Genomic DNA, 26,776 nt, shown 5'->3' with positions numbered 1-26,776 from the left:
ACCTGCCATTATAATAGGGATGTGTAGACTTTTAATGTCCATTCTATGTATAAAGAGACATGTTGGACGGACTATTTTGAGAATTGTTTTAAATGAGGATACTCTGTGTGCCATTACCTCGACTTCAGAGAGCGCTGCGAAGGGGGCAGAAATGTGCCTCATCGTTCACTGATGAAGAGGAGCTACTCTGGGAGATGGAAAGCACTAACAGTCTCCCTCTGCTTTCAGCCAAATATGTCTGACAGTGTCAGCCATGGCTAACTGGCCAATTAAACGGCGGGGGGACACTTTTGCCCACAGCAAGGCTATTGTGTCCTCTGTGGGGTGACAGGTCTGTTCTTTTCTTAGGTGACACTTGTCTTTGATGTTCTGAGATGTTGGTCCTACTCTAAGCTGAGATGCCAGAGTGGTGCGTTATCATTTCATTGCACAAAGTGATATTTTCTGATCCATGGGAATTATTTTGGGTTTTAGCCGAGCTATTGAGGCATTTTCCCTACTGTGATTCAGTTTTCTCTTGCCTCTAAAGCTTTTTGATACTTTCATTGTGTGTCCGCAACCACCCGGAAATTGTACACTGGCTGTACATAGTGCAGCTGTATCTAGTGTGCACTTGAGGAGTTTACTTTTTTTTCCCATTCACCTACTTTTGTTTTTAGCAAAAATTTCAGGTGTCTTACAGGCTGCCCTAGTTTATGTTTTAGAGCAGTGGTTCTCAACCTTTTTGGGGTCCTGGACCCCCTGCGTATTTTTGATCTACCCTGAGGACCCCTCCACCTGATCTTGGGGGAGGGGGGTTGCAATTTGATAGAAACAGTAGAAACTGCATTTTAAATTGCATTATAGCATTTATTCACTCTTTGGGGCAAAAATAAGAGCTTTCAGTTGTAACTTAGATATAGTTAAGAAAACAGAATTCTTATGCAGTAACTTTCAGATATATGTAACAAAACAGAATATGTATTCAGTAACTTTCAGATATATGTAACAAAACAGAATATGTATTCAGTAACTTTCAGATATATGTAACAACAGCATTTTTATGCAGTAACTTTTAACAATGCAAACGGGAGCGAGATCTTATTAAAATACAATAAATTACACTTGTGAAACAGAGTTAATTAGAGAAAAAAGTCATGTTACCCTTTATAGTTTAGGTAGATAAAGGTCTCAGTCACATTTGAGTAAAATAATCCTATTTCTATAAATGTCATAGGATCTATTTTTAAAGGTTTTTTATTTTCATGGACCCCTTGCAATTACACCACGGACCACTAGGGGTCCGCGGACCCCTGGTTGAGAAACACTGTTTTAGAGCACACCGGGTTTTCCTCTCTTCAGTCACCTATGGATCTGTGGAAAATAAATGTGCTGGAGAGGAGGCTCGAGCTCATTACTGTATTGATCTTTTTTGTCTGTAGCGTGTGAAGAGCTATCATTACTGCTACTTCCCATGGTCAGGCCGACTGAAAAACACCTCACTATAATGACAAGAATTAGGTTATAGTCTCGCTTCCTTTTTTATTTATCTTTTTCATCCACTGTAACTGCTCTGTGAGTCCCATCTACATAGAGATATAATCTTTTGTTGATATTCTGATACGTTCCTCTTTTCAGTTCCCCTTCTACTTAATTAGGAATTAGATTATTTAGAACAAATTCTCTGTTTATGGGTATGTTCTTCTTTGACTTTGATGGAGTGGCTCTATAAGACTGTAATATTCCGACACAGAGTGGTTAACCAGTGCAAGCATAAGTTTAGCTAGAACTAAATTCATGAGATTAAGAGGAACCGCTTAGTTAGTGAGTATCTCATAAATTCTCATGCCAAAGTTTCTGCCAGTCCATCTCTGATAATAAAATGAGTAGAACTCTTCTAAGTTTCACACCCAGCAGATCAGTGATAGATTGGAAAAATAACGGAAAAGCTTTTTGTACGATCAAATATAAAGTAGTATCTATCTTTTAGAGCTATGCTTAATCGTATAGACGCAGTCACATCCAAACAATTAAGTCTGGTGTTATGATATCCTCAGACCGAATTTTACAGAATTACATTCTTAGAATGCTATCTAATCCAAACTATTCCATGCTATGTCCCCCCAAATAGCATTAGCTTCTGGCCGGGGCCCCCCTTTTGCAAGATGTCTTTAAAAACTCATTGACAGTAGTAAGGCAAATGTAAAAAAAAAAAAACCTGAAAATATTTCATTACTTTTATTAGTACAGTAGCAATTACATTTGTATTTCAAATCTTAGATAATTCCGTTATATACAGTATTTCTATTTTCCATTATAAGCATTGTTTTTCGGTTTAGTTTAACATTCAAAATTATATTATAATTAAATAAATATTATTATAATACTATAGATATTGATAATGATATATTGTGAATTATATTTAATATTTTATAATAACACATAATAATTGTAATAATAATAATAATTCAGTGTTATTTTTTAAAATGTTTTTTTTTAACATTTTCCTCATCTTCCCTCCGTCTTGCTGGGACCCCATTGGCGGCCCCCAAGGGAACCACTGACTTAGAGCATCAGTGCTTTGGGCAAATCTTGATTATAATACCACCTCATGGTAATAGGGAGCTGCACTGTTAAGTATATCCACTATAGTAATTTGTGTCACGGGGAGAGGACAGACCACGTCAAGACCGCCATTTGTCATGTAGAATTTTGTGATGGTTATTGAGGTGATAAATTGGCAGTGTTCGTTTTAAGAACAGCAACAACGAGGAGTTTGCGCAGTGATTGTTCATGTTTCAAATCATCCATCAGGATATTAAAGAGACATTTTGTTGCTGTTCAGCTATCTACAGATATTGTACCTCATTGATGCTCACTATATGACAGCACTCCGCAGCCGCAGCATTCTCAATTAATTATGGGGAATTTTGAGAATTGGTACATCTAGTAGTAACTTGAATGATAGCAGAAAAATGACGTTTTGTTGGCCAATATTAGGTGTATATGGCCTTATATTTTTTTCTTCTATAAACTCATATAACATTCAAGGTTGCTATAACATCCACAATAATTGATGGTCAAAATCCCCTTTAAGTATAATTTTGAATGTAGTAATTTAGTTTAAACATTACATGTTTAACTGAATGTGAATTGCAATAATTTTATTTTGCCACTAATATATTTCTAAATATTTTCAGATAATATGGTGTTGATCTTACTATTTAAATTGGATTATCATCAAGTTTTGCATGTGGTTTATACCAACAACTTTCTTTACAGATTCATATGCTGAGTGAACCAAATTTTCCCTTCACTGCTTTCCTGCTGAAAACACTTTTCAGTTCATTGCTAAATCTTGTCAGCCTGCCGCCTAACCCAATCCGGGCAGCCTTCCTGGGCCAATTAATTGCACCTAATCCATACATGTCGAGTCTCAGCAGGCGTGAAAAATGTGTGCCTCCTGATGCTTTAGCACAAGGGAAGTCATTTTCTCAGCGAGCCAACCCTGTCACCCGAATTTGATTCCCTAAGAGATATGTCTTTACAGCCGGTGCATTACTATTGATCTCTGGTCAGTTTCTAATATTTCAGCCAATGTGTGAGTGGTGTACCCTGGTCCTTTTGTCATTTTTTTTTAAACTTAAATTGCTGGATTTTGTAGGAGATCTTGGTAGCACCTTGATTTTGCCTTATTTTTTACACATTGTGGAAAAGGTTCAAAGCTTTGTAAATCTTTTTGGCTGGACCGGCCAGTGGGGCCAGCCCTACAAACGTGAATGTCCCTGACTGACTGAGTGATCAGTTTGACATGATTTGGCCACTGGATCAGGTGAACAACGACGGTTCAGAGAAGGGTCCAGCTGTAATCTGCAGTACTAGCACAAGACATACCCACTCCCATCACTTGCCCAAACTTTGACCCCCTAACCTTAAACTTGGGGGGGGGGTGTCTTGTACTGACAAGTGGGTGTTTGTTGATCTGGCGTGGGCTTTTCTTGTAGTGATGTGGGCGTGTGTTGCACTGTGGGTGTCATGTTTGTACTAGCTGCAGGCTGCAGATAGATACACTTGATGGTTCCAGCTAGCGGTGATCAATGACGTCACTGAAGTCAAGTGATTGGTCGGCCGACCAACAACCTTGCTGGTAAACACGGAATTGGGAGTTTCCTTATTGCCCGTGAATCAGCGCAGCGGTTCGCATGCTAACGAACGTAATATATTGCTGCTTGTGGATGCTACTGAAACGCCTCGTTGCAAAAAAAAAAGTCCAATTCGCAAACACCAGCATTCATAGCCACACGCGGTGAGAGTGAAAAGTATTAGTCTCCAGAGAGTTGGTGGTAACTGAAGCCTGTTTCTAAGTGGTATCACACCCAGACTTTCCAGTGATCATGGCAGGAGTGATTATAGCCAGGGAATTATTTAATATAAAAAGAAATTGGTGCTATTTAACAGTATAAATAATCAGGGTTTGAAAATTGCTGTCCAGTACAGCTGCTGTTTATGGAACCAATGTCAAAACAGCTGCTTTTTAAATGTTGTCGCAGTCCAGCCATGTACTAAGTTTTAACCTAGTCTTGTTATAACCTCCAGCTTTTTGCCTTCTAACAACTTCATCTCATAGTTGCATTGGCTGTCCCTCAGTCTTGATGACTGCAGGATTGATCTGATATGCTGTCTTTTGTGAGACCTCAAAAAATGATTGTATTCGTCATGCAATAATGCAACTGAGGACAGATAGATACTAAATTATCATGTAAGTGGACAAGTACACCAGAGTATCATCAAGGTAGACCTTAAAGTTATAAACCTCTCCCAACACTACATCAACGATTCTCTGAAAGGTTGCCGGTGCATTACACATTCAAGTAAGTCTGTGTATTGTAGAAATACAAAGGCGACAAAGGCTGAAATGTCAGATACATGGATTGTCAGGGGTACTCGTCACTACGCCCTTAAAAATTATTCTGTTTTTTAAAACCTGGGCCCTATTTTTACAGTTTTGTCATTGTGCATATCAATTATGATAATATTTTACTCACTGTCTTCATTTTGGAGATTTTGGATGCAGGCCCACCGCTAGAAACGAGTTTACAGTAATGTCTTACAGGGCTGCTGAATGCAAGCCCTAAACTTATCATTTCAGTAATGACAACAACAAAACCCAAGTGCCAGTTAAGACTGTGTACATGATTTCCCACTGTGTATTACTTTTCAGTTGTGCTGGCCAGGTAGTTTGTTTACATTACTAGTATAAGACAAAGAGGAGCAGGTGGGATAACTTGGTTTGGCTTAAACACAAGCTCACAAGTGTGACATTCATGGCAATAATGAGTAACACCAGATTTGAATCCAGGCCAGAAGAAATGTGTCAGGACTCTCTGTCATGTTTTTATAACACCCAAATGTCCTGACCAAGGATGGTTGAGGGGCTAGTTCAATACTTGTTGAAAATTCATAGAAGGGACAACAGCCTGTTAAACTGTGATCCATTCCATCCCCATTGTAGTGTGTGAGTTCCACCTATGCGTTAGCATTTTATTATCAAGAAGACCTGTTCTTTTCCTTCACTTCCTCTGGGCTGAGGACAGAGGACAGACACTTGGCAATGGTAGCATCAGTGTTGAGCAGCTATGAATTGCTCATGAGTGAAAGGGAAAAGTAAAGCCTCGGCTTATCAGACCTTTCCTTTCGATCAAACACAATGGCTTTTCACGCAGCAAAATTATGCAATGTAAAGTTAATATGACTTTCTCTCAAATTTGTGATACTCCAGGGCGTCCGAGTGGCATGGCGGTCTATTCCGTTGCCTACCGACATGGGGATCGGTGGTTCAAATCCCCGTGTTACCCGCGGCTTGGTCGGGCATCCCTACAGACATCATTGTCCGTGTCTGTGGGTAGGAAGCCAGATGTGGGTATGTGCCCTGGTCGCTGCACTAGTGCCTCCTCTGGTCAGTCAGGGCGCCTGTTCGGGGGGGGACTGGGGGGAATAGTGTGATCCTCCCACATGCTACATCCCCCTGGCGAAACTCCTCACTGTCAGGTGAAAAGAAGCGGCTGGCAACTCCACATGTATTGGGGGAGGCGTGTGGTAGTCTGCAGCCCTCCCCGGATTGGCAGAGGGGGGTGGAGCAGCGACTGGGACAGCTCGGAAGAGTAGGGTAACTGGCCGGATACAATTGGGGAGTTAAGGGCGGCAGGGGGGGGACAAAAAAAAACACAAAACAACATTTTGTGATACTCCTGCACAACTATTATCTATGCCTGTTCCAAAGTGACAGGCTCTAGGTCCAGACCTTTCTCTCAACCGGCCCTACAATTGTGGAATGAACACACGGCCTCCTTTAGAGCAACACTCGCCTACTTCCTTTCCAGGCCTACTTTAACCCTTAGATAGTCTCTAAGAATGATTCACAAACTGAATCATGGTGTCATTCAGTGACCTTGTGATTTGAATGTCTGTGAATGTTCTCATTCATCCAGGTCATGGTTATCCAAAGGAGTTGAATCAAGTGCAACTGGACTTGGTATATACCCGTGAAAACGCTTCTTCTCTCATCCAAGAGGCTTCCTCAGTTCGTGCCTCCCTGACTAGACAAAGCTAGTCTGACGGGCAGGTGATGAGACCCAAAATTTATCCTCTTTGGAGTCGTTATCAGAGCTATAGATGTCCATGGCTCTTTGTGTCCCGATGTTTACCAACGTCCGTCGCTAACAGAGCCATAGATATGAGTGGCTCTTTTGTGTACCGATGTTTGGCCGCACCCGTCATTATCGGAGCTATTGATATGCGTGGCTCTCCTGTGCTCCGATGTCCAGCCGCGCCCGTCGCCATCGCAGCTGTTGATTTGCATTAAATCAACAGATTTGAATCCCTGGTTTGAATCCCTTACTGCTGTTACTGGTGTCACTCTTTTGCCCTCACTTCTTCCTGCGTTTGATGTGCACTCCTGGTTATGATATGTCTGTGATATTCGTAATTCAAGCCTCCCATCCATCCCTGTTGATCTAAGGTGCACTTTTGTTAACTGCAGTTTACCTGACATGCAGTCTTGGCTATAGAATGATTACTATTCAGTGCTCCATGATGCCTGTTGGTGACGTACAAATTTATCCGCTAATTCCTGACACTCTTGCAAGTCACTTTGGGTAAAAGCATCTGCTAAATGAGAAATGGAAATGATTTGTTCTTTCAAAGTGGACTTTTCACTTCGGGGAAAAGACTTGTAATTGAGTTATGATGAGTTATGATTATGATGAGTTATGATTAATGAACACATACTGTCATTCCTTATGTTTAGATTCAAACAAATAAATTTAAGTGTAGTAAAATTCCTTAATCCAGTTATTCCCAAAGTATTTTACTCTTGCTTTTCCTTTTGAATTTAATTTTGTTTTTTGTTTTTTTGGTGACCACTTTTCAACATGGAGATTTTGCCGCAGTTACTGGTGTAAGCTTTAATAGAGGGTGACAGACTAAAAGGAAATGATGCTGCCTTTGTCTTGGGGTGTGGGTCCCCATTTTTGGGAACCTGCTGAAGGGCGGATTAAGGATTTTGTCATTTTACTTTTCTTCATTTGAAATGTCTTAGTGTGTCTGCTGAGACAAATTGATTTAGGCTTACTCTTTTAATCAAGCAACAAGCCTTTGGAAGGACTTGTTTTCTTGCACTTGCTCCTTTCTCTGGATTATTGTGGATTCTCTTAATTCCGTTAGTCAAACTAGTAGGACTATACATCTCTGCTTTGAAAATAAAAGAACAAATATGAAAATGCCAACAGTGACTGTATGCATGCATGCTGCAAATTATCGTCACTTGTTGATTTTAGTTGAAGATGTAGTTATTGGTACAACTTTTTTAAACATCTGTTTATTGAATGTTTTCAAAATATTCTGAAATATACAGTGCATCCGGAAAGTATTCACACCCCTTCACTTTCCCCACATTTTGTTATGTTACAGCCTTATTCCAAAATTGATTAAATTCCTTTTTTTTTCATCAGTCTACACACAATACCCCATAATGACAAAGTGAAAAGGGTTTTGTAGAAATTTTTGCAAATGTATTAAAAATAAAAAACTGAAATATTGCATGTACGTAAGTATTCACACCCTTTGCTATGACACTCAAAATTGAGCTCAGGTTCATCCTGTTTCCACTGATCATCCTTGAGATGTTTCTACATCTTGATTGGAGTCCACCTGTAGTAAATTCAATTGATTGGACATTATTTGGAAAGGCACACACCTGTCTATATAAGGTCCCATTGTTGACAGTGCATGTCAGAGCAGAAACCAAGCCATGAAGTCAAAGGAATTGTCTGTGGACCTCCAAGACAGGAGGTCCCGAAGAGCACAGTGGTCTCCATCATTTGTAAATGGAAGAAGTTTGGATCCACCAGGACTCTTCCTAGAGCTGGCCGCCCAGCCAAACTGAGCAATCGGGGGAGAAAGGCCTTGGTCAGGGAGGTGATCACTCTGACAGAGCTCCAGCGTTCCTCTGTGGAGATGGGAGAACCTTCCAGAAGGACAACCATCTCTGCAGCACTCCACCAATCAGGCCTTTATGGTAGAGTGGCCAGACTGAAGCCTCTGCTCAGTAAAAAGCACATGACAGCCCGCTTGGAGTTTGCCAGAAAGCACCTAAAGGACTCTCAGACCATGAGAAACCAGATTCTCTGGTCTTATGAAACCAGGATTGAACTCTTTGGCCTGAATGCCAAACATCACATCTGGAGGAAACCAGGCACCTCTCATCACCTTGCTAATACCATCCCTACAGTGAAGCATGGTGGTGGCAGCATCATGCTGTGGGGATGTTTTTCAGCGGCAGGAACTGGGAGACTAGTCAGGATCGAGGGAAAGATGAATGGAGCAAAGTACAGAGAGATCCTTGATGAAAACCTGCTCCAGAGTGCTCAGGACCTCAGACTGGGGCGAAGGTTTACCTTTCAATACGACAATGACCCTAAGCACACAGCCAAGACAACGAAGGAGTGGTTTCGGGACAAGTCTGTGAATGTCCTTGAGTTGCCCAGACTTGAACCCCATTGAACATCTCTGGAAAGACCGGAAAATAGCTGTGCAGCGACGCTCCCCGTCTAACCTTACAGAGCTCGAGAGGATCTGCAAAGAAGAATGGGAAAAATACCCCAAACATAGGTGTGCCAAGCTTGTAGCTTCGTACCCAAGAAGACTTGAGGCTGTAATCGCTGACAAGGGTGCCTCAACCAAGTACTGAGTAAAGGGTGTGAATACTTGTATGTACATGCAATATTTCAGTTTTTTATTTTTAATAAATTTGCAAAAATATCTACAAAACCTTTTTCGCTTTGCCATTATGGGGTATTGTATGTAGATTAATGAGAGAAAAAAGGAATTTAATCCAATTTGGAATAAGGCTGTAACATCACAAAATGAAGGGAAAGTGAAGGGGTGTGAATACTTTCCGGATGCACTGTATAATACAATATTATATAACATGTAAAATATAGAGCCACCCTCCCCTTTTATAACCCTCTGATCTCTGTAACACATCCTAATCCATCCCCCCACCCAGTCCCACCCCAGCAGGCTACAACTGTCCACAACTAATTCAAATAATAATAACAATGGCAGTAATTAGATAAATTACATAAAGGTGTAAATTTCACAAAGGAGCAAGAAAAAAAAAACAGATAAAGTAAGAGAATGGAATCATTTATACAGCTACACCTATTAATCCACACATTACTCCATGCAATAATTAGAGCACTATGTGTCATTCCAATTTGTTATCCCAGTAACAGTAGTGAAATAAAATAAAAATGGGGTCCACATTTTACTGAACTCATCCTTGTTCCCCCTTAAAGTAAATTTAATCTTTTCTAGTTTTACATGGAACATAACTTCCCATAGCCATATGGTGTGGGAAGCGGGTTTTTTTTTCCAGTTGAGCAAAATAAGATGACGCGCTAGCATGCAAGTAAAAGCAACTATATTAGAGATATTTCTTGACCAGATAGCATTCTCTGGTTTGACACTAAAAATGGCGGTCAGTGGATCTGGTTCAACTAATATGTTGTGGTTATTGGTGCAACTTTTTTATATGGGGAAGAAAGATAATTTTCTGTTTGAAATTTCGGTTAGAGTTAGGCCAGTTTTTTTCTCTCTAGTATTGAAGCGGTGTTCATTGTAACTAGTTACAGTAAGTCACTTCCTCTGCAATAAAAGATATCCTATTTACAGCCCTGTTATCGGGTTGTAGGAAAACTAATTTACTCATTGCAGTTAAATATATCCATTAATTAGAAATCTGTTCCAGTTTAACTGACCGGATTCGAACAGCTGATCTGGACAAGATCCAGCTTGTCCGTATCTGATATAAACTTCAGTTAACGTGCGTTATATTGGACTAGATTTCTTTCACTTACAGTGGTTTCAGAAAGTATTCAGACCTCTTCACTTTTTGCTCACTGTGTTGTAGATTTAATTTGAAATGGATAAAATTGCCATTTTTGCCCATCATTCTACATTCAGTAACGCATAATGATAGTGAAAACACGATTTTAGAAATTTTTACAAATTTATTAAAAATCCAAAAACTGCAATCTTTGATTTTCATTAGTATTCAGATCCTTTGCAGTGGCACTTCAAATTGTGGTCAAGTGCATCCTGTTTGCTGAAATTATCCTTGATTTGTGTCTAGAACTTGATTGAGGGCCACCTGTGACAAATTTAATTGATTGGACATAGTTTTGAAAGGCACACCTATGTATATAAGGTCCCACAATTCCCATTGCATGTCAAGGCGAAAATTAAGCCATGAAGTCCAAGGAGCTGCCTCTGCAATAAAGGTGTACCGAGACATAATCAGGGCAAGGGTATAAAACCATTTCTAAAGCGTTTAGTGTTCCCAGGAGCACAGTGAACTCAATAATTGTGAAATGGAAGAAGTTTTGAACCACCAGGACCAAACTGAGTAACCGGGCAAGAAGAGCCTTGGTCAGGTAGGTGACCAAAGACCTAACTGTCACTCTAACAGAGCTTTAGAAGTCCTTCGGAAGTTTGGAAGCAGAGATGGAAGAACATGCCGGAAGGACAACCATCTTGGCGGCAATCAGGCCTTCATGGTAGAGTGGCTAGATGGAAGCCACCCTTGAATAAAAGGCATATGACAGCCTGGTTGGAGTTTGCCAAATGGTATTTAAAGGTCTTTGAGAGCATGTGGAAAACGATTCTCTGGTCTGATGAGACAAAAATTTAACTCTTTGCAGAACTCCAAGCAGTGTATAACAAACACCAGGCACTGCTTATCACCTGGCTAATACCATCCCTGTGGTGAAGCATGGTAGTGGCAGTGTCATACTACTGGGGTGCTTCTCAGCAGCAGAGAGAGGGTGACTGGTCAGAATTGAGGGATGGATGAATGTAGGAAGGTCCTTGAAGAAAACCTGCTCCAGAGTGCATACGACATGAGACTGGGGTGACGGTTCACCTTTCAGCATGGCAATGACCCGGAGCATACAGCCAAGACCATGCTGGAGTGGGACAAGTCTCTGACTGTGCTTGGGTGGCCCAGCCAAAGACCAGACTTGAACCCTATAGAACTTCTGTGGAAGATTGTAGTTAACAGACACTTCCCATCCTATCTGACGGAGCTTGAGAGGAGCTGCCAGGAAGAATGAGATGAACTGCCCAAATCCAGTTGTGCAAAGCTTGCCAAGAAGACTCGAAGTTGTTATTGCTGCCAAGGGGGCTTCTAAATAATACTGAATTAAGGGTCTGAATACTTTTATAAATGAGAGATTTCTTTTTTTTTTTACGTAAATAGATTTGCAAAAATTTCTAAACATGTTGTCACTTTGTCATTGTGTCAAAAATGGCAATTTTATCAATTTAAGATTAAATATACTGTGTGCAAAAAAAGTGAAGGGGTCTGAAAACTTTCTGAATCCATTGTAAATACAGTAAATTATCAAACTTAATGATTTGGGTTTAAATTTTCCTCAGGTCTCTACCAATCAGATTATTGGTTGAGTTCTCTAACTGGGAGTAAACTAGGCCTGTTAAGCGATAATTTTCCCAGCGAAATACTTTGTATAACGATGATGATATAAACTTAAACAGCTCTGCAGGTAGCCATTTTTCCAAAAGCCCAAACGGATCGGAGGACACATAAATACTTACACACCCACTAAACAGTAATGGATAGACACACACTTTTACTGTTCCTTTTAAACATTACCCTCCCTCAAAGTCAGGAATGCCAGATGGTTAACAAATAAAGATAACAGGCACATTAATGAAGATGAGGTGGAGGACATAAGAACCTCATCTTTCCATCTTGTTAGGAGTAATGGCACAATAGAGCTGTAATTTGATATAGGTGTTGCTGGCTTCCCAGCCTACACTGTCTGGTATAATGTAGAGGAAAAGTTTTGTCATATTTGGCCTGAAGTAGTAAAGTATTCTGCAACAGAGGGAAATGGAAACCAACCAAATGATTTGTCACTGTTATAATGGACTGTCCTACAATTATTTTAACAAGCTCACAATCACTGCTCAAATATTCTTGAATCCATCAGCCACTAGGGCCCCCAAATGTAAAAAGTAATTCTTTGACCTTTTTCTGAATTTCCCGGCTTTAGAGCATCTCAATTTCGTCTTTGTAATTCTACGAAAAACTGATATCAAAACAGTGGATGTTTTTATGACAGATCCATGTCCATTTAATTTAAAAGATACAGAAGATGGTGTATTACACAGCATGGCTCAGGAGGTAGAGCGGGTCGTCTAGCAATTGGAAGGTTGCTGGTTCGATCCCGGCTCCTGCAGAGAGTGTTTTGAAGTGTCATTGAGCAAGACACTGTACCCTTAACTGCTCCTGATGAGCAGGTTGGCACCTTGCATGGCAGCCTCTACCATCAGTGTGTGAATGTATGTGAATGTGAGGAATACAATGTAAAGCGCTTTGAGTGGTCGGTAGGCTACTACTACTTCCAGCTGTTCCCGTTAGGGGTCATCACAGCGGATCATCCATTTCCATCTCTTCCTGTCCTCTGCATCTTCCTCTGTCACACCAACTACCTGCATATCCTCCCTCACCACATCCATAAACCTCGTCTTTGGCCTTCCTCTTTTCTTCTTCTCTGGCAGCTCCATATTCAGCATCCTTCTCTCAATATAATCAGCATCTCTCCTCCGCACATGTCCAAACCATCTCAATCTTGCCTCTCTTGCTTTGTCTCCAAACCGTCCAACCTGAGAGGTCCCTCTACTATAATCGGTCCTAATCCTACCCTTCTTCGTCACTCCCAAAGAAAATCTTAGCATCTTCAACTCTGCCGACTCCAGCTCCGCCTCCTGTCTTCGTCAGTGCCACTGTCTCCAAACCATATAACATAGCTGGTCTCACTACCATCTTGTAAACCTTCCCTTTAACTCTTGCTGGTACCCTTCTGTTGCAAATCACTCCTTACACTCTTCTCCACCCCCTCCACCCTGCCTGTACTCGCTTCTTCACCTCTCTTCTGCACTCCCCGTTACTTTGGACAGTTGACCCCAAGTATTTAAACTCGTACGCCTTCGTCACCTCTACTCCTTGCATCCTCACCATTCCGCTGTCATACCTCTCATTCACACATATGTATTCCATCTTTTTCCTACTGACTTTCATTCCTCTTCTCTCCAGTGCATACCTCCACCTCTCCAGGCTGTCCTCAACCTGCATCCTACTCTCGCTACAGATCACAATGTCGGTGGACATTGTGATTGGGATCACAATGTGGTGGATGAATGGTCGGTAGACTAGAAAAGCGCTATATAAATGCAGGTAATTTATTACTTCAACTGTTGAATCAGTGCAAAAAGTCCGCAATAAAGTATTATTGGACTCCCAACAAGCACAAGAAGAAAACTTAAACTGTCTTTGCATTTTTTTTTTACACTAGAGGTTATACAAGAAGGGGTTGGAGAAAATGGGAGGCTTTCCTTTCTTTCTTTTTATCACAGTGCTGTGCCAGTTCTACAACTTGCCTGCAAATACCTGCTGAGGATTAGCTGAACTTTTCTAATCAGAAATGAATTGTCATCCACTTGTGAATATATATTGCCACTGCTTGAAAATAACATTTTATATCATTAAGGGCTTGGTAATTCACCAAAGAATTGGGCTGAATGGATTGACAGCTGAATATAAGAGCCAGCATTATTTATGCATATGGCTTTGTCAGCATTAGTGAAGTGGAATAACTGTTGTACTGCTAAAAACTAGATGGACACTAAAAGTGGTTTTGTGGTATGTGGTGCTCAGACTTGCATATAAGCTCTAGGTTGTAACAGTTTTACAGTAGAAAATGTACCTAATGAGTCTCCATGCGGTTGTGTGTCAGTGTGACAACATAGATCTGTGGTGCGAAAAGCTTTCCTCTAGCTTTGGTAGACATAATGAATGTTTAATGATAACACCGAGCGTCGAAAGTCTTGGTAGTGACATATCAAAACTATAATTTTGCTGTTTGTTTTGGCTGACCACATGTCTTATGCACATTTCTGCTGTACTTTAGCACTGTGCCAGTCCCAGCCATTAACTCAGGCCTGAAAATTTGGACCTGACTTAATGTGAGTTACAGAACTGTTCAAACCATGTTGTAGTTTTATAGCTTTTTTGTGTCCCCAAGCATTTCAGATCCGAAATTGATCATCTCGTAGTGGCCGAGTTGCCATTGATAAATTGTTGATGCTGTTCTTTTTTTCCCCCACATTATTTTTGAAAAGAAGGCTTAATAAAACAACTGGAAAATGCCAAGTTCTTACCAGCAACAAGGAAAATGACTTGCTGAAGCTTCATGTTGAGGAGACTTAAGATGGGAGGAAAATGTTCATGTAATGGATTTGCTTTCCAATCATATACATTAATCAAGAGTAATGATAGATTCTCGGGCGTCCGGGTAGCATAGTGGTCTATCGCCAGTTCAAATCCCTGTGTTACCTCCGGCTTGGTCAGGTGTCCCTACAGATACAATTGGCCGTGTCTGCGGGTGTGAAGCCAGATGTGGGTATATGTCATGGTCGCTGCACTAGCGCCTCCTCTGGTCGGTCAGGCACCTGTTTGGGGGGGGAACTGGGGGGAATAGCGTGATCCTCCTACACGCTACATCCCCCCCGGTAAAACTCCTCACTGTCAGGTGAAAAGAAGCAGCCGGCGACTCCACATGTATCGGAGGAAGCATGTGGTAGTCTGCAGCCCTCCCCAGATCGGCAGAGGGGGTGGAGCAGTGACTGGGACGGCTTGAAAGAGTTGGATAATTGGCCAAGTACAATTGGGGAGAAAAACAGAGATAATAAATAAAGTACACTAATATATTTATAATTAAATAACTCAACATGTGAAGTTCAGTAAAGTTAAGGGTTAAAGAGTACAGAAAGTAAGACAGTTTTTTGTTATGCATATGTAGTACTATTTTGACAGAATTTGGTATGATGATTAACTTAAATATTTCCTGGAGTTTCGTTACTGTAGGGACTACGGTGTGTGTGAAATGCAGGAAATAAGATTCAAATCACAATGTTTCTTTCTGGGGGAGAACCCGTTGACCCCTTGATTTATTGTGTACCCACCACTTCTCAAACCAAAATTATGCCCTTGAGTGTAGGAAAGAAACTATCAGAAGTGACTGCCCTCCATTTCCGGGATGGAAGCAGAAATCGGTGTTGCCACATGTAAGCCATTGTCAGACACACTAGCTTCTCCTATTAAAGCTCCATCCATTTAATCCCATGGCAGGAGAAATAGCAGCAGCTTTTTCCTGACCCCGAGATAGATTTAAGTTGGGTGATTTAAATTCAGCACTTGCAGTTATAAATTTGTTGCTGTCTGTGTTACACCCTTAGTTTAACACTGCAGCCTGTTCACACATTAAGAACTAAAGAATTATTGAATGGAGAATTAGTGAATTAGTGAATTAGTGAATTTTGCAATGAACCCTGAAACCGTGAGATTCGGCTGTCCAAAATTGCTGCAGTATCCCAAGTGAAGCCATTAGAAATCACCAGGAAAATTTGATTTAACAGAGTGCAGTTGTTGAAGTGTACATTTGGCTTTATCTGTTAAGACAACAATGAAAACGCAAAAAATACCAACCATTAAGCTTAACATGAAAAGCATGAAATGCAGCTTTAGCAGTAATGCGGACGTTGTACCAGACCGTTGTGGTGAAGAGGGAGCTGAGCCGGAAGCCAAAGCTCTCAATTTACCAGTCAATCTTCATTCTAACCCTCAGCTGTGGTCATGAGCTTTGGGTAGTGACCGAAAGGGTGAGATCACGGATACAAGCGGCTGAAATGAGTCTCCTCCATGGAGTGTCTGGGCTCAGCCTTAGAGATAGGGTGAGGAGCTCGGACATCCAGAGGGAGCTCATAGTAGAGCCGCTGCTCCTTTGCACCTTCCTTTGGAGGTTTACCAGGCACGGCCAACTGGGAGGAGACACCGGGGTAGACCCAGAACTCGCTGGAGGGACTACATGTCCAATCTGGCCTGGGAATGCCTTGGGATCCCCCAGGAGGAGCTGGAGGGCGTTGCTGGGGAGAGGGACGTCTGGAGTGCCCTACTTAGCTTGCTGCCACCGCGACCCGACCCTGGAGAAGCGGCTGATGATGAATGAAATGAATGAATGAAAAGCACCTTTGTAAGACTACATTTTACAAGGAGTAGTTTTTACCAAGCAAAAGTGACGAGTGACAAATTATAGACACAGAGCAACCATACCAATAATTTCTTTTAACTTCACCAAGATTTAATGGAATGGTTTACTATTGTTTCTTTGCTTTCGTTACATCCATATCTTGCTTTTTGTTTGCAAAGGACAAACTGAACTCGTGTTATGCAACAGCCAAAAACTTGAATGCTTCTTTATCACAGAAGTGGAATTTGAAGCACGATTATCATTTTCTATTCCCCAAAGCAAACTGATTTAAAGGAAAAAATAAAATACAGGCAGCATTATTTGTTTGGACAAAAACATCATTTGGCAAGACATTTATTTGTTTGCGTTTTCTTGTTTTTCTTTTGTTGTAAGTTTTGTTTAGTACTTCATTTCCTTACATATTTATTTCATTCCATACAAATTCCCAACAAATACTCATATCAAGCCTCAGTGTCCAAGATAGATAATGTTTAGAGGATTGTTTTATGTTGTACGTATGTTGAGAACCACTTGTAGAACCATAAAAGTGAGAGTACATGTTTGGAGAAGAGAAGCTGACCTGATCTTTGTGACCAAATGAAATGAATATCATATTTTTCTCAGGAAATGGATGCAGCATAGTGTGCACAATCACCCATTATAACATATCATGTTTATGCTCTGCTCCTACAGGTACATGATGTTGATCAATGGAAAGAATGAAGTGTACATGATTGACAGAGACAACACCATCTTCCACATAGCCAACCTAGAGTTCCCTTTCCGCAAAGAGCCACGCATCCATTTATCGAACACTTTACTGGATGGGGTGAGTTCTTTTTACTTCCCCCCCACTTTCTTGTTGTTCCCTTTTTTCTCTGTGTTGAGGTGTCTGTCATACCACACTGGCTTTTCTGCAGGCTCCCAAAACTCCCACTTGTTGGACCCTGTCATCATTTTACTGGAATTGGATGTCCCCTCTCTCCCTGACATTGCATCCCTGCCCTTGCTGCCCTGCAGCTCATCCCTACAGATAATTGACGGCAAGTGGCATGCTACATATCAGAGAAACCTCGTGGTGCCGCTTGCCACCACCCTTGAATTGGGAGACCTCGAGCCCCCCATCAGCTTGGCTGTAGAGCCTGTCGAGGAGGATTGACAGTGAAAGTGAATCACACTGTTGTAGAAAAATATCAAACAAGATGGGCTAAGTTCATTCGCATTTATCTCACTCTGCTTTTTAACGCTGTTCTGCTTCACAGTGCTTGGTGTATTGAAATATTCAGCAGTGAGCTTCCCTGGGGAGTGTGGGTTCGTGACTTATCCTTTCCCTGTAATAATGGGTCCAGGCTTTAATTGTTATATTTGTGCAGCATAGGTTGCCCAGATCCCAGCTCCCCCAAGCAGTAGGTGCGTAAGACATGAGTCATTATTGCCCTCCCTAACTTGGAACACAGGCAAGGAAATTGGTACCATCGCAGCACATGTTAATGTCTTCTGCGTAGATCTGATTGTCTGGCACTGTATTCTAGTATGTGACAGGAGATGAAGTGCACGTAATTCTTGTTTTCCTCACTCCCCAGTGTTATACAATAGGTATTTGTTTCCTTTTGGCTTAAGGGTTGCTGATAGATATGGTAATATGGTATACTTGATATGGTAGATGTGGTAATAACTTGGGGCGGCACCGTGGTCCACTGGTTAGTACTGTTGCCTCACAGCAAGAAGGTCCTGGGTTCGAACCCCAGGCCATCCCATGTCCTTACTTTGTGGAGTTTGTATGTTCTCCCCGTGTCTCCGTGGGTTTCCTCCGGGTGCTCCGGTTTCCTCTCACCATCAAAAAGACATGCATGTTAGGGTTAATACTCCTGCCTGTGCCCCTGAGCAAGGCAGTGGAAAGAAGAACTGGAGTTGGTCCTGGGGCGCTGCAGCTGCCCACTGCTCCTATACAATAGGATAGGTTAAATGCAGAGAACACATTTCATTGTAACCAATCAACTGTACAGTGACAAAAATAAAGTGGCTTTTTTTCTTCTTCTTCTCCAAATTTAGCTTCCTTACTCAGGCAGGCCGTGTGATAACAACACATTAATGTGCCATTGAAGGAACTGTACAGATGTGTGTCTACATAGCTGCAAGGGCTGTTTTCACTCCTGTTTGTTCATCTGTTGATGCCTCTGGCTCTATGTTTAGAGAGCCTGGGGGTTCATTGTGAGCCCCACAGTAAACAAAAACTTTGCTCTCAAATACATTTCAACCTTAGCTCAGAGAAGATGCTTTTGTCTTGATGTGTTGAATTTTGTGCTGTTTGTAGATGGCTTTACGTCCAAAAGACACCCACATCTTAGATGGCCGCTGAATTGTTCAGCCAAACCTTTGCTATGTAAATCGAATTCAAACAATTTATCCTCTCATTCCATTGTTTAATTTCTCTCTACTTTATTGCCTGCATTTTGCTAAATGACCACATGCATAAAAAATGGCAGCCTTCTCAATGTGAGGCTAATGGTGAACAGTCTGCATTCAATATTTACTTGTGGGTGTGTGGGCATGCTGAATTCTACTTTGAAATATAGAGATTTACTGTTTATGTTGGTTTACCTCAATCCTAGAAATAGTACAAAAAATGCATTTCTATTTCAGCTTAGGTCAGCCAGCTAACATGGTTGTTTTGTTTTTTTTCTTCTTAACTTCAAGCAAGAAGAGCACATGAGCCCCACAAACAATTACTTGCTTATTAATTTGTACAAATGTTGATTGTGTGTTGTGTGTGTTGATTAGGGCTAAGTGTGTTATAATCACCATCTCGATTCACTTCACCAACTGATTTTAATCATTACAGGCATTGATTCTGCAATATTTGCATTTAGATGACCCATGCATAAAACTAAGCGCCACCTTATTTGCTGTGACCAGTGACATTGTGCCATAGATACATGTAGACTACAGTCAAGTCTATAGACATTCTTTTGGAAACCATTTCATCAGCAAGGCCTGCCGATTCATATTCGCAGTGAGCGGTGTACAAGTAACACAACTTGGAGCTAAACTAAAATGTTGTGCAATGCATGTGCAAAAGTCGTGTATCGTTGATACGTGTATTTTTTATTCCCTAACTTTTTTATTGCAAACAATGCCCCACAGTAGCTATGGCAACTGCAGTTACAGTGGTAAGTTTGGCGTTAAGGTTAGTTAGTCGTTAGGTTTATTTACTAATTCACCAAAACATTTTGGTAATAATTTATTTTGTATTATATATATATTAGGGCAACACGGTGGCGCAGAGGTTAGTGCAGTTTCCTCACAGCCAGAAGGTCCTGGGTTCGAGCCCCGGGGTAGTCCAACCTTGGTGGGTCGTCCCGGGTCGTCCTCTGTGTAGAGTTTGCATGTTCTCCCCGTATCTGCATGGGTTTCCTCTGGGGGCTCCGGTTTCCTCCCACAGTCCAAAGACATGTAGGTCAGGTGAATTGGCTAAATTGGCCCTAGGTGTGTGTGTGTGTGTGTGTGTGTGTGTGTGTATGTGTGTGTGTGCGTGCGTGCGTGCGTGCGTGCGTGCGTGTCGGCCGGCCCTGTGATGGCCTGGCGGCCGGTCAGGGGTGTCTCCCGCCTGTTACCCAGTGACTGCTGGAATAGGCTCCAGCATCCCCGCAACCCTGAGAGCAGGATAAGCGGTTCAGATAATGGATGTTTTATATATAATATATTTATATTTACTTGACTCACTGGATTATTTTGCTCCTTATTTGTTGAGCACTTTCCCTACCGTGGAGTGTTTCTTTTAACAAATTTATATACAATATATTTTATATTATAAGAATATAATAAATATATTGTAAATATATTATAAATATGTTCTGTACAAAATTTGTGTGTCTAAGAATTGTGAGTGAAAATCGTTTAAATGGGTATACCTATTGTGCACATTTTTATGTCCCCTTGATGCTGTAATGGCATTTGGATGTCTGTGTTTGTTGCTTTGTCCTTTGGAATAGAGGAAGAGAAAAACCCCGTTTTTTTCCCCACTGTGACACTGTTATCCTTTCATGCATTTGTTCTATTTTGGGTTTGAAGGAGCTGAGAAGCTTCCCTAAGAGTTCATGTTAGAGTGAGTTTTTGTCCACTACCCCTTGGTTGGTCTCTAGTCCTGTTATTCCTGAATGATGAAAAATGATGAAAATTTTGATTTTCATACCTGGATTGTTGAGCATGCATAAAGACATTATTCCTGAATATTAAGAAGCTTAAATGTTTTGAGGGACTAATGCAAATGTAAAGCATTATTTATTGTTCGCTACAGGTAAAAAATGAGTGGCGACACATCTGACAGTCATAGTATGATGTTGAGTTTCATACCAGTGTCTACTGTCCCTATGACACATGCTTTCATAACAGTCCTGTGAAAACCAATAATTTGCCTATTGGGCCTCCTGCAGCACTGATGTACCTGAGTCTTGCATAATGGATGTGTAGTTCTATTTCTGTCTCATGTCCTTCTTTCCTGGAGAATACCCCCACCTCCATCCCTGCCCAGCCTTCTTGGTGCTACAGGCATCTCCCCGCTCTAAAGATGTAGTCTCTTGTGAGCCCTCACCCCCTATAGTCCTGCTGCCACTGTCTAGTATCTGTCCTTTCCAAATGCTCTCAGTGGGAAAGTTTTCAGTGCCATAAATAAACGGCATATTATTCAAAGATTTTCCATCAATGAAAATATTTCATGTAGCTCTCACAAAACATTTTATCCACAAGAGTATATCTGTTGATTTCTCACTGTATTGTATCTCTGTGTGCCAACCAGCCTTTCAATTCTGTCCTTACCTTTTCAGTCCCTTTTACTTCCTTGGTCCCAAAGATAATTGCCTGTTCTTTCCCTGTCTTTTGTTCTGCAGGAGATGATCATTGACAAGGTGAATGGTCAGCCCGTTCCTCGCTACCTGATCTACGACATTATCAAATTCAATGTGAGTACCTCTGTCTGTTGGGAATGCGTTGCCGCAGCTCAAAGTACCCATGAAATTGAAATGTTCCATCAGTAGCCCTCTGCCTTCTTTGCTGACCTTTCTTTTGGCCTTGACCAAGCGAATGTGCGGGTTAACCTGGAGGAAATGGTCATTCAGATTTTCAGTGGTCATCCTTCTGTGGGAGCAGCATACATGATTAGAGCAGTGTCTTGTGGTGAGTAGGAAGGAAATGCAGCAGATTAGATTGATTGACAGTTCTCATGACTGTCCCTTCATACTTCAAGAATTAAATGTGATTAGACACTTGGATGATGAGAAAATGCAAGAGTAGAACAGGCAGTTAGTTTGGTATTGGTGTCAAAACCAAATAGCCATCTAGTATCAGCAAAGAATGACACCAGCACTGACTCTCCTGCCACCCTCTTGAACCAGTCCCTGACAGGCGGCAGAGTTCACTAAAGAGTAGTGTCAACCACAACCTCTGGTTGAACCCTGTCCAAGCCAGGGGTGGGCAATCTTATCCAGAAAGGGCCAGTGTGGGTGAAGGTTTTTATTCCAACCAAGCAATTAGGCACCTGTGTCTCCTAATCAAGTTTATCAGCAAAGACTGTACTTACTGTAAAAACGTTCACCCACACTGGCCCTTTCTGGATATGATTTCCCACCCCTAAGCCATGCTGCAAACCCAAACCCTTCTTTGCTTTTGTTATATCATCAGATCAGAACAAGCTCTGATCTAGAACATAGGAGATAGCAGTTAGTTGGTAAATGTTTTTGAAACTTTGTTTTTGAGTTTGATTGGGATTGAAGCTGTTGTCAGGCTATTGTCAGGCTTTGTTGGAGCAGAGCACTTCCTAGTTTCACTCTCTTGAGTTTTGATAGCTGGGTCAGCTGACACTGGTCACACCCTCTATTGTTGCCTTGCTGTGGAAATCTGAAAGGGGCGGGATTTTCACTAAAAGCCTAAAAAGACAGATTGAACGAAGCTCCAAACAAAACAAGCTTTGATCTAGAACATAGGAGATAGCAGTTGATTAGTAAGTGGTTTTGAAACTTTGTTTTTGAGTTTGATTGGGATTGAAACTGTTGCCAGGCTGTTGCCAGGCTTTGTTGGAGCAGAGCACTTCCTTGTTTCACTCTCTTGAGTTTCAATAGGTGGGTCAGCTGATGCCGGTCAAACCCTCTATTGTTGACTTGCTGTGAAAATCTGAAAGGGGCGGGTTCCTTGGCACTTAAACACACAAGCTGTGCCGTAGCATCAGCCCTTGTGTGCCATTCCTCATTGTGTGAAGACCAAATTGGGTTAAGACCCTCAAGTCTACCTGTGCGAGTCCACCGAGCAAGGACACCGACTGGTTAGTCCTTTTCTGCTATCTATTCACGTAGCCTGCCTCACTCACCATGTGCTACAAAGACATCCCTGTCATCCAAGGCTTCCAAAAAAATCGAATCTGTTGCAGACAATCCAACCCTGAGAAACCTCTATTCACTCAGAAAAGCCTGCTCTACTCACTGCTCCTTTACACTTGGCCTATGGAATTGCCAATCAGCTGTAAACAAAGCAGAATTTATTCAAGCACTTATTAATCTGTCAGAAATTCAGGTAGTAGCCCTGACCAAAACCAGGATCTGTCCAGAAAACACTGCCACATCGGCCGCACTCTTTGTTGACTCCACTTTCTCACACACACCCCGTTTTGTTGGGCGTGGAGGCAGTACAGATGTCCTCATTTCCAAAGACTGGAAATTCACCAAGTTTTTTCCACTAAGCAACAGCTCCTCCTTTGAATTCCATGCAGTCAGGGTTATTGCTCCTATTAATCTGGTTGTGGTTGTCATATACCACCCACCAGGTGTCAACTGGGGAACTTTGTAGTTAAACTAGACATGTCACTTTCAGCCATTCCTGATGATGACACACCATTGATTGTCATGGGAGACATGAATATCCATACTGACAAAACCCAAGCAGTGTACTTCCTGTCACTTCTTCCCTCATTTGACCTCAAACAGGTCTCCACTCCTCTCACACACAATGTAGGCAATATTCTTGGTCTGATTTTGACTCAGAACTGCTGCACAGCAAATCTGTCACCCACCCCACCCCCCACACACACACACACACACACACATCTGTCTGACCACTTCAATTCATGATCACCATACCAGAACATCCTCATGTTCCTCCGCAATTGGTCTCCTTCTGCTGCAACATCCGGTCCCTCACACCAACTCAACTTTGGACTTCTCACTCCCTGTCAATGAGGCTACAGATACACTCTGTTCCTCACTAGCCTCTTCTTTTAACCATATCTGCCCTCTAACATCCAAACCTGCTCTCAACACCCCCTCAGTCCATGGCTCACCAAAGTCATCAGAGAGCAAAGGCAGAACTCAGAGCAGCAGAGAGGAAATGGCATAAATCCAGAGAGCCCACTGACCTCAGTGACTATCAGTCTCCTAGCATTATTCTCCTTCAGTTTAAAAACTGCTTAGACCAGTTACTATCGGAACAAGATCTGTGGTGCCAAAGACACTTGGAAAATGTTCTCTGCTTTTAACTCACTCCTCAATCCGCATCCTCCACCCTCCACTCTGCTCACTGCAGACATGTTTGCCTTGTTTTTTACTGATAAGGTCTCTGCCATCAATAAGGTTCAACCATTTCTCTGAGCCTGACCATCTCAGTCTGCAGCTGCCAGCTGAAAGGGCTGCACTCTCCTCATTCTCCCCTCTGACTGAGAAGAAAGTCTCCAAACTTCTGTTGGACTCTCAACCCACTACCTGTCCACTGGACCTGATACCATCGAACCTTCTACAGACCATTTACCCCACACTCAGCCCCGCAGTCACACACATCATCAACTCACATACAACGGGTGTGTTCCCCACTGCATTTAAGCAAGCTCAGGTCACCCCACTGCTCAAAAAAATCGACACTCAGCCCAACCCGGGCTGAAAACTACAGACCTATTTCACTCCCGCCCTTCCTATTAAAAATACTTGAGTTAACAGTCTTTAACCAAGTCTCTGAATTCCTTTCTGAGAATAATCTGTATGACCTGAATCAGTCTGGCTTTAAGTGGGGCCACTCTTCTACCGAGACTGCACTCCTGTCAGTAATGGAATCACTGTGTTCAGCTAGAGCCGCTGGCCAGTCCTCAGCTCTATTGCTGCTAGATCTGTCAGCTGCCTTTGACATGGTTAACCACCGAATCCTCCTGTCCACACTCACTGAGCTTGGTATTTCAGGAACTGCCCTCCATTGGTTCATGTCCTATTTCTCAAGGAGATATTGTGGAGTATCTTGGAGGGGAGAAGTGTCCAAACAGCATGGCTCATCCACAGGGGTTCCTCAAGGGTCTATATACACCACCTCACTTGGTGTAATCATCCGCTCCCATGGTTTCTCATACCATCGCTATGCTGACGATACCCAGCTCTTCCTGTCATTCCAGCCAGAAGACCACATAATCTTGGCTCGACTCTTGTCATGCCTTGCCGATGTATCAGAATGCCACCTTCAACTTAACCTAAAACCGAGCTCCTTGTCATCCCATCCAGTCCCTCATTACAACAGGAGATCAGTATCCAGCTCGAATCAACCCAACTCATGCCTACAAAGTCTGCCTGAAACTTGGGTGTCATGATTGATGACCAACTAACCTTTAAGGTTCACGTGGCCTCGGGTGCTCGGTCATGTCCGTTTTCCCTATACAACATGAGGAAGATCAGACCCTACTTGTCTGAGCATGCAGCACAACTCGTGGTACAGGCTCTTGTAATAATACACGTCGACTACTGCAGGCCTCCTCGCATGTACATTAGAACCTCTGCAGATGAGCCTGAATGCAGCGGCACGTCTGGGCTCCCAGTCGCTGCCCATATCAAATTCAAAACCCTGACGACAGCTTACAAAATAGCAACTAAAACAGCTCCCGCCTACCTGAACTCCCTCATTCAGGTCTATGCTCCCTCCCACTCACTATGCTCTGCCAGTGAAATGTGCCTGGTACTACCACCACAACAGGGCCCTACGTTGCTAGCTAGACTCTACTCTTCTGTAGTTCCGAAGTGGTGGAACAAGTTGCGAAACTCTATTCGATTGGCAGAGTCCCTCTCAATCTTTAAGAAAAGACTAAAGACCCAGCTCTTTCATGAACACCTCTGCACTTGGACGGAAAAAAAAGAAAAAAAAATCTGTTTCTGTGCAGTCTATGCACTCTATGCATTGCCTTTGTGCACTGCTTGTTGACACCTATGTCATATCGGACTTGCTTTATGGCACTTACTCGTGCTTCCGGTGTGGGAAGACGGCTGCGCGAATCCACATTTGCAGCAGCGGCCTCAACAAGTACCGTCCATGCAGTGTCTTTGTCCACGTCTGCATCTAAGTTTGTTTTCGTTTGATGGCTGGGAGAGCTGGCGCTGGATCGGCTGTGAGAATTTGGTCTGCTGCCTCCTGTTGGCCCAGGGATCACGGCCCTGCCTGGAGCTGCACCCATAGAAGCAACACTGAGGGCGGTCTGACAGGCTGTGGAAGTGGGGCAGGCTAAGCTTACTGCTAGCCTATGCAGACCAGCAGTTCTGATAACACCGAGGGCGGTGTGGTGGCGGCCTTGCCTAGCCTTGACTGTGTTTTTGGTGTCATCATGTGGAATGTGGGGAAGTGTGTCGAAGGTGTCTGGCTGGGGAGCTTGGTCTGCTGCTGCCTGGAGCTGCGCCCAAGGAGGAAACACCGAGGGCAGTCTGACAGGATGCGGAAGCGGGGCAGGCTAAGCTAACTGCTAGCCCATGCAGACCGGCAGTTCCAACAGTCATCCTGGCGTTTGCTGTCTTGGACAGTGATTTTTTTTTTTTAAATGTTGGATATATGTGTTTTTGTAGTTGTTTTTTTTTTGTAGTTTGGATATATGTGTTCTTGTAGTTTGGGTGTGTTTTTGTCTTTGTGTTGCACTGCTGTGGGCTGGGGAAACGATATTTCGTTTCATTTCATGTGTGCAGGTTCATGGAATGAAATGACAAATAAATGTTCGTGATTCCCGCCCAGCTCCTTGCTTGTGTTTTATCAGTGCTCAGATGTATGTCGCTTTGGATAAAAGCATCTAGTAAATGAAATTGTAAAGCACCGATTTGATATAATTGAGGTTTTAGTTTTAGTTTTTTTTT

At 42.3% G+C, this 26,776-nt stretch overlaps 1 protein-coding gene across 1 annotated transcript in view; it reads left to right on the top strand.

The window, feature by feature from the left end:
• rngtt (RNA guanylyltransferase and 5'-phosphatase) overlaps positions 1 to 26,776 on the top strand; it is a 165,575-nt gene that overhangs the window by 47,166 nt on the left and 91,633 nt on the right. The window contains exons 9-10 of the mRNA XM_056294589.1: positions 17,343 to 17,478; positions 21,536 to 21,607. Of these exons, the coding sequence (XP_056150564.1) occupies positions 17,343 to 17,478; positions 21,536 to 21,607 (208 nt within the window). The remainder of the gene's footprint in view (positions 1 to 17,342; positions 17,479 to 21,535; positions 21,608 to 26,776) is intronic.

The sequence above is a fragment of the Lampris incognitus genome, chromosome 15 (genome assembly GCF_029633865.1).
Source record: "Lampris incognitus isolate fLamInc1 chromosome 15, fLamInc1.hap2, whole genome shotgun sequence".
In the NCBI taxonomy this organism is placed as follows: Eukaryota; Metazoa; Chordata; class Actinopteri; order Lampriformes; family Lampridae; genus Lampris; species Lampris incognitus.
Note: the sequence above shows the minus strand (reverse complement) of the source record. Positions and strands in the feature narration are given on the sequence as shown.